General features: G+C 52.8%; 1 protein-coding gene across 1 annotated transcript; it reads left to right on the forward strand.

Annotated features, from left to right (window-relative positions):
• Positions 1–4,878: 4,878 nt before the first annotated feature.
• LOC102823122 (chromosome unknown open reading frame, human C17orf62) lies at positions 4,879–8,061 on the forward strand. The gene is made up of 6 exons (XM_006869616.1): positions 4,879–4,963; positions 5,630–5,671; positions 5,985–6,058; positions 6,673–6,769; positions 7,659–7,803; positions 7,944–8,061. Exons 1-6 carry the CDS (start codon positions 4,879–4,881, stop codon positions 8,059–8,061), a joined length of 561 nt encoding a protein of 186 aa, XP_006869678.1.
• The last annotated feature ends 376 nt before the right edge of the window (positions 8,062–8,437 follow it).

An 8,437-nucleotide genomic window follows, 5' to 3' on the forward strand; every position in this document is an offset into this window, starting at 1 on the left:
GTCAGTCTCTGCCTCCATCTCTGGCATCACTGTTTCTCTATGTGGGGTCTCGCACTCTGCTCTTCTCCCTTGATGGTCCCAGGGACCTCTGCTCCTGCACTGCAAAATCAACCACTGCCCTTCTTTTGCTACAAAACATCTACCTTTACATTTCCAACCCTCACAAGCAGTCCTGATAACAATTATTCACTATTGTACCACAAGAGTCCTGTCCCATCTCCTTTCATTAGCCCCACCCAGACAGATTAGATACTACTCAGTGAAGATTCTACCTTCCTCTGCACCCTTGGGATCTAGGCTCCCTCCTGAAAGTTTATAAGCCAGTCACTTCTTACCCCCCACATTTTGGGTAGCCAATGCCCAAGTTGCCCATCTCTGTCTACTCTGTGTATGGAGGGGGTGGGAATGATCCTTCATGCAAAGATTTGTTCCCTCTTTTGAGCTACTGCATCCAAAGGTATAGGTCAAGTTCACCAAATTGTATCAGATTACACTTTTTTTTCCCCTCTTCTTTCCTCTTCTTGTTGAGTTTTGACCATCCAGCCATTAAAGCCAGGTCAAGTGGGTATTATCTGCAAGTGTGAGTGTTCTTGTGCATATGCCCTCTCTTCATATCAGCTGGACGCTTCACTCTCCACTGTAGTCCTCTGTGGCTATGTCAGTGACTCTGGGCCCACGAGTCCCCAGGTCATGCTACACTGCTGGCTGACCAGGTCTCCACCCGGGTTCACAAGAGTCTATTGAACGTTGTACGGCTTAGCTCGCAGCTTCGTTGCTGTTTTTCCCTCACTTCCCCTTTTCAGTGATGAACATGGTCACCAATCAGAGCGTGTATTCCCATTGAGTCTCAGTCTTGGAAGGGGATTTGCCCTGAAGGGACCTGACCACTTGCCTTGATGTCTCCTGGGCAGAGCAACTTGCTTGTTCTTGTAGCAATCAGTCGGACTGCCTCTATTGTTTTGTATTTTTCCTGTCAGTGACAGAACCTTCTTAAGAAGTGATTCTTTCCATCCTCCAGACTGCTGGCTTTCTTCTAATAAAACTTGGATTGGATCTCTCCCAGTCTCTGTGATTGCCTACGGTGACAGGCGGCAAACCCTCTTTTTGGTTTGGCAACATTCAGAATTAGAAACACTGGGAACAGAACCCAGTATTCTGTATTTCAACTAGCCCTCCACATGACTAGACACCCAATCAAGTTTAAAAATCACAGACATATATAGTATGTGACACTGTGAGGTAAGCACTGGACCACAAGTTCGGTTTTAACCACAATGTTGGCAATTCACACTCACCAGCTGCTCCTTGGAAACCCCATACAGGAACCCACTCTATGGCACTTAACAGCTAATGTGTATTGGTGAGCCACACAGCTGGTAGGACAGCTACTCTGAATGCCAATCACTGGCCATACTGGTAAAATGTTCAGGGTTAGACATACTGCTATATGTTGTTGTTGTCATTGTTAAGTGCTGTTGAGTTGGTTCCAACTCATAGCCACCATGTATAGGGTTTCCTACAAGTGGCTGGTGAGTTTGAACCTCTGACCTTGTGGTTCAAACTGACCTTGTGGTCCAACGCATTATCCTACAGTACCTCAACAAGACTCCACTGCTGTATGTGGGGGCTTCAAAAAGTGGAAAAATTAAATGAAAAGATAATGGAATTGTCCCACAAACTTTTTGAAAGCCCCAAACATATATACATATTTATTAAATCATAAGCAGTATTGTACCAATGAGCCCTGGTATGGTGCTGTAGGATACACACTGGACTGCTAACTGCAAGGTCACCGGTTACTCCATGGAAAACCTATACATATGAGTTGGAACCAACTTGATAGCATGCAACAACAATATTGTTGATGTAAATTATGAGACATTTCCAAAAACAGGTATAAAAAGAAAGATTATAGTTATTGTTAAGTGCTGTTGAGTCGATTCCAACTTATCGGGACCCTGTATAGGTTTCCAAGGAGCAGCTGGTGAGTCTGAACCTCTGACCTTGTGGTTCAAACGCACCGTGTAGTCCAGTGCATTATCCGGCAGTGCCACACCAGGACTCCAAAAAAAAGGATAGTAAATGGGATATGTGCTCCAGTATATTTCCCCAGCCTAAGCAAGCATGACTGTAGTGGAAACGCTCCAATTCTAGTTAGGGTCTTTTGTACTTTTTCTAGTGAGAAAGGCAGCTAGGGGATCTATCTGATGCAAGTAGGTGTAACCAGCACTGTGAGGAGAGTCTTCATTTCCTAGTAGCAGCAGGGGTTGAATGTTTAAGTGGAGAGTGGAACAGGAGGCTGCCTATTAGGTTTCTTGTAAGCTCCACAGATGGCAGTTTTTGGTTAGTACGAAAGTTGGTCCAGTTTTTAGGAAGGAGAATTGCAGTGAGAGAAAGTTTTCTCCAGGAAAATCTTTCAATGGCCCAATAGGGAGATGGCCCGGTGGTTCAGTTGTTAAAGCACTTAGCTGCCAACGCAGAAAGTCTGACTGTTCCAGCTGGGAGAGAAAGATGTGACCGTTTGCGGTAAGATTTACAAGTTTGAAAACCTGTGTTCTACTCTTCTGACCCATACACTTGATATGACTCAGAATTGATTCGGTGAGGTGGGGTACAAAAACACTCATGAATGAAGGTTTAAATCAAGGGTCTAGAGCATTTTCTTCCATTCTGCCTTGTATGGGAAGGATGTGATTTGATTTTTTAAAGCCTGCTGGTACTGTTAATTGGGACTGCATTGAGTCTAAAGATCAAGTTTGGAATTGACGTCTTGATAAGACGAAGATTGTCCAATTCATGAACAATAGTATGAAAGTTCCACTTCGTCTCTCATTACTTTTTTTTACAATGTTTACTGCAAAGTTCTTGATTTCTTTTATTAAACTTATTTCTAATTGTGCTCCATTTTTTTCCCCACATAATTTTAAAACATTTCTGTGCCAGCCTCACTTACACACCTTTGCATACATTTTAAGGTTTAAAAACCCACTCCATCTAAGGGTACGGAATCCTGGTGAGGCGCTGTAGGATAAGCACTGGATTTCGAACCCACCAGCCTGATGTTAAGCGCCATCGAGTCGCTTCGAGAGCTTCCGAGAGCGGCTGGTGAGTTCGAACCACCGACCTTGTGGTCAGCCATCCAATGCTTATCCTACAGCGCCACACTAGGGCCAGAAAGTCTAGCGGCGTTAAGTTGGAACTCCGAAAATCCACGCCGACTTCACCCGAATGCTGCAGGCGAATTCGTCCCACGTCGAGTCCGGAAGCGGCCGTTATCACCGCCCCGGCGAGTCCGGAAGTGAGCGCCGTCTGCGCCCCCGCGAGTCCGGAAGTGAGAACCACCTGAGTTCCTGCGGGTCCGGAAGTGAGCGCCGTTCCCGCTCCCCACTCGTTTTGCGCGCATCGGGGTCTCTCGGCCGGAACGCAGGTGGTGCCCCACCCGCCCACTCGGTAGGCGCTCAGGACCGGGAACCGGCCTCCCATGTGGCCGGGAAGGCGGGGGCGGTGGGCTGCAAGCTGGGGTTCTCTCTTTGGGGCTCCCACCTTCCCTGCACGGAAGTTTCGGGGAGGCGAGCCCGCGGTTCGCTCCAGCGCCGCGGCAGGTGCGGCGGTCTCAGGGCGGGGACAAGGAGCGGGCTTGGGTGATGGGCGCTGGTAGTTTCCGGGAACCTGTGGGAGACGCTCGGAGCCGCCCCAGAGCGGGCCAAACGACTTCCCGTTTCTCCCCGTCCCTGGCCGCCTCGAGATGGACTAAGGCGAGATAACGGTTTCCTGCTTAGTTGCCTCCCTGGAGAGCGTAACGGACACACCTCCCCGTAGTCGGAGTGAAGCGTCTGGTGGCGGCGCCTGTGGCTGTCCCCGTGTCACCTTGGGGACCTGGGGGATGCGCTGGGTAAAGGTCAGCAGTTGGAACCCACCAGGCTCTCCACTGGAGAAAGGTGTGCTCTCCTTCTGTAACGATTTCTTGTTGTGAAGTGCCGGCCAGTCGGTGTGACACATAGCGACACTTTATAGGGTTTTTGAGGAGCGGCTGAGTTTGAACCGCTGACTTGGGATTGAAACCGACCTTTCCATCCAGTGTATTATTCTGCAGCACTACCCTAGGACAGCCTAGAAAATTCTGTGAGCGATTCTGCACTCATATAGGGTCACTATGAGTCCGAAGCAATCGACGGCAGCGGGTTTGGTGATTAACATCAAATTTAATGGACGTTATGGGGAAATATGTGAAAAACTAACCAGAACCGTCTCTGGAGGCAGAGTTTGGAGAAGCTGATCAGTGTGTAGCCGTCAGCTACAATGTTCTCTGTCTGAAGAGTCTCTTACGTCTCACTCATTCAGCGGAAACTTCTGGGTGTTCTGCTATCCCGCCAGCTGTCAGTCCCTGGAGAAGAAGGAAGAGAAAGCTGAAGGTTCCCCATCTATGCCAGCCCACTTGAACTGTGATGAGAATTTTAAGAACATTTAAAAAAAAAAGCAAAACACAAACCCCTTTTTCTCCCCTTTTGGTTATCCTTCCAGTGGAGGCCAGCACAGGGCTAATGGGAGGTGGGGGAAGGGAGTGGGGCTCTGGTATGTGGGGGACCAGAAGCTTGTGGGCTGCAGGGGATTCCTGGCTCATCCAGGAAGGATGAGGCAGATGCTGAGCTAGTGCAGCCTTGAGGGAAAGTCCCCCCAAGAGGGGTGAGGGAACTCGCCATAGCTGCCTCAGCTGAGCCTGGCTGATTCCCAAGCCCTTGGGTCTTTGGCTGGTCAGTCAGATACTGAGAATGAGCTGGGTGTCTGTCTTTGGTCAGTGGGGTCAAGGCCACCATTAATCTGTGCCCCCTCTTCCTCAACCTCCCAGGATCCTGTTAGAGTGACCCTAGAACATTCGGGATGTACATGCAGGTGGAGGTACACACGGGCTCCCAGCTCCACCTGAAGAGGACTCCCGGCATCAGGTCCTGGTCGCTTCTGGTTGGTAAGGATTCGATGTTTCTCCACGAAACAGACACGTGACCCTTAGAAAGTGTCATCAGTTCCTCCTCCTCTCCTGGGGCTCCAGACCACAGCAAATCTGTTTCCTTTTCAGATTTTATCCTACAATCTGTTTTACAAATAACGTGTGTCCACTCTGTTATGTGTCTACTGAACGCCCTTTTGTTAGCACTTCCTGTGTGTCTCTCAGAGGTCACTGTGTTTGCCTTTCATACTCAGACACACCTGGTCGTGTGTACTCTGATTTACACCCCCAGGTCCTTTCTGGTCTTGTCACCTTTAACGATTGTGACTGAGGCTTTGCCCACAGGTATAATCCAAGGGCTAGTTCTGTTTTGAAGGCTTGCTACCTGCCAAACCTTGTTGTAGATGCTGAGGATAACAGCATGCCCACTCTTGGGAGCTCAGGATTGCCCTCGTCCTGAGGGAGGAGGCTGGGGGAGGGTGGTTCTCTCCCTCAGCCCCTTCATAAGTCCCTTTTGACCCTCATCCCTCTTGTCAGGGAGGGGTGCCAAGCCGTAGCTCCTCACAGGGGCAGCCTTGTCCCTGCCCTGTACCATGAGCTCATGGGCTCCTCTTTCTGGTACCTATGATCTCCCCATGTCTGTGGAGAGAGTCTTGGTGTATAAGACTTTGCTTTTCTCGCCAGGAATCCTGTCCATCGGCCTGGCTGCCGCCTACTACAGTGGAGGTAAGTGGTCAGCCCTCTCCAGTCATGCCCCGGGGCCTAGGATGGGGAGGAGCACCACGTCCAAGCCCGTTTTCCAACACATCTACCTCTTGGCTGCCTTCTCACCTGGAACCCCAAACCCTGGGGCATTCCCTGAGAGTGCTATCTGACATCGAAAATGCTGCTGTGAGGGGCAGAGCTGGAGGAGACAGGACCCCGAGGCGTAGGATGGTGGGCCTGGGTAGCCAGCCGGCTGGACAGCATTCTGCCACCGCGGCCCCAGCTTGGCTGCTATGTGGGGCCTCCTCACTGAGCAGCTGTGTTTGCTCTGCAGATAGTCTGGGCTGGAAGCTTTTCTACGTGCTGGGCTGTCTGTTTGTGGCGGTGCAGAACCTGGAGGACTGGGAGGTAAGAAGCTGGGGCAGGGTCATGAGGGGCTGGGGAGAGGGACTGCCTCTCAGGCTTGGCTGGGTCCCCGCTGCAGGGGAATTGGCTCTGCGGGTGTAGTTCTCCCAGCCTCGTCTTGTCTGTCTAGCTGAGTCGGCCCTGCACGTGGCCCCTGTGCCTCTTCTCTGGGTTGGGTGGTTTGGGGCAGCACCCTGGGAGCTGAGGAGGCCCCTCCCCGAGTCATTTTCTCAGACACTTGTGATAGCCACGGTGCCGCCTCATCACAGAAGGGAACGCATGGGTTGGGGGCAAGTCTGCCGTCTTCAGTGGTGGTGTCCCCTGCCACTCCTGAAGCCACCAGGGCCCAGTGCTGCTCTGATGTCTGCCCTGCATGTCCTGGTTGGTGTCTTGGCCCTACGGCCGCATTGTCCTTCCTCCCGTTGTAAAGCAGAGCGGGTGTCGGCTTGGCTGCCCCCGGCTCCAGCCGTAGGAGCTGCTTCTGAGCTGTTTGGTTCTGTGTGGGTGTCTCCAGGGAGGACAGCATGTCTAGTGGCCACCCTCGGGGCTCCTGGAGGCAATGGTGGGGTCTGCATACAGAACCGGGGTTTGGCTGATGCCCTCTGCTGGTTTCCCAGGAATCCATCTTTGACAAGAGCACCGGCAAGGTAGTTCTGAAGACGTTCAGCCTATACAGGAAGCTGCTGAGTCTCTGCAGGGCAGGCCATGAACAAGGTGAGTCTGCCATGCCTGCACACCAGGCCCAGGGCTGTGCTCGTGTCTGCGTCTGTGGGGGTGGGCCTGGGTGCCTGCGAGGAAGGGATGGGACAGTCCTTGGTGGAACCCAATTCCCTTGATCTTTGGCTGTACCTGGAGAGATGCTGCCCCTCGGGTCCACACCCACCACTCTGTAGTGTGGGTGCTCGAGCTCATTCAGTAAAAGGTGCAGGGAAGCAACCAGAGGGTGCATCCAGTGAGGGATCAGCTGTGGCCCCTCAGACAGCCCCCCGCTGTGGAGCGGACTCACAGACTCTGTTGCCTGGTCGTGGGGGTCACCTGGAGCTTGACCCAGGGGCAAGGGAACATGGCCTAAGCTCTGCAGGGTCTGTGCTGAGATCCCTGGTAGCCACTTAGGGTTACAGGAGGGGGGGCTGTCCCAAGTATCTGAGGAGGGGTCTCCTGGCAGCTGCCCCTGAAACTTGTGGGTGACCCCTTGCTTAGAGCCAGGAAGACATTTCCCAGCAACTGGAGGTGAAAGGAAAACAGAGAGAGGGCAATGTGAGTCCACCCCAGAGCTGATGTGTTAGGATGAACACTCATAAAGCGTGCTTGTGTCTCCATGGTAATGAGCAAGCTAGTAAGGCCATCACCATGGTGACAGTCACACTGTGGGCCTATCTGCCCATCAGTCCATGTGATGGCTTCTCTCACCCAGACTACTGGTGGCCAGCAGTTGCAGCTTCCTCTGAAATTCAGAGCATGACCACGTGTGGGTCATCTACGATCTGGGGGCCAGGCTGGGCCTGTGGAGACTCCCCTTTGATGTAAAACCACAGGGTTTTTGCCCTTGGTGGCTGAGGTGGGCAGGTGGAGGTGGGTCCCCTCTGACCTATGCCTCCCACAGTGGTGGTCCTGTTGAGCGACATCCGGGATGTGAATGTTGAGGAGGAGAAGGTCCGGTACTTTGGGAAGGGTTACGTGGTGGTACTTCGGTTTGCAACGGGCTTCTCACACCCCCTCACCCAGAGTGCTGTCATGGGCCACCGAAGGTAAGTGTGGGAAGGCCAGGCCCCCGAGTGCATGATGGTCGTCTCCTGGGAGGAGGTGTCCTGTGTGTGGGATGAGGACTGAAGCGAATTCAATCCTGGCCCCGGCTAACTCACTGTCTTGTTGCGCTGACCTCACCCAGTGATGTAGAAGCAGTCGCCAAGCTCATCACCAGCTTCTTGCAGCTACACCACCTGGAGAGCCCCGGGGACCTGTCTCAGAGCAGCGACAGCGAAGTGGACGAGGGGGGCCACAGCTGACAGCCCCTGCCCCCGCTCCCACTGCACCTCGGCCACACATTTGCCTCTTGTTTTTATTGTCTTACACTCACAGGAACCTCATTCCCAGTTTCCTGAGGGCAGGACATCTGAGTGGGATGGTGTGGACTTGGGCTGCCCCGGGCTGTTGTGAGACCTGGGCTCAGTCCACCACCTCAAAACCGTGACTTTCCGCAGCCGGTGGTGGAGCCATGTCTCCCAGATCACAGCCCAGTCACGTGCCTGGGACTTGGGCTCTGCAGCCAGAGAGCAGCCAAGTTCTGTCCACTGCCTAGGGAGGGGCACTGGCAGAGCCAGGCCCAAGTGCCCAGGTTTCAGAGACCCTTGGACATGGATGCCTGAAGTCCAGGCACTGCCC

This window comes from Chrysochloris asiatica, unplaced genomic scaffold (genome assembly GCF_000296735.1).
Source record: "Chrysochloris asiatica unplaced genomic scaffold, ChrAsi1.0 scaffold00132, whole genome shotgun sequence".
NCBI classification, from domain to species: Eukaryota; Metazoa; Chordata; class Mammalia; order Afrosoricida; family Chrysochloridae; genus Chrysochloris; species Chrysochloris asiatica.

Excerpts from the sequence above, each read along its gene's own strand:
- LOC102823122 (XM_006869616.1), top strand. The coding sequence starts at position 4,879 with ATGTACATGCAGGTGGAGGTACACACGGGCTCCCAGCTCCACCTGAAG. Across the intron at positions 4,964-5,629 it reads GTCCTGGTCGCTTCTGGTTG|GAATCCTGTCCATCGGCCTG; the intron begins GTAAGGATTCGA and ends TTTTCTCGCCAG. Across the intron at positions 6,059-6,672 it reads AGAACCTGGAGGACTGGGAG|GAATCCATCTTTGACAAGAG; the intron begins GTAAGAAGCTGG and ends CTGGTTTCCCAG.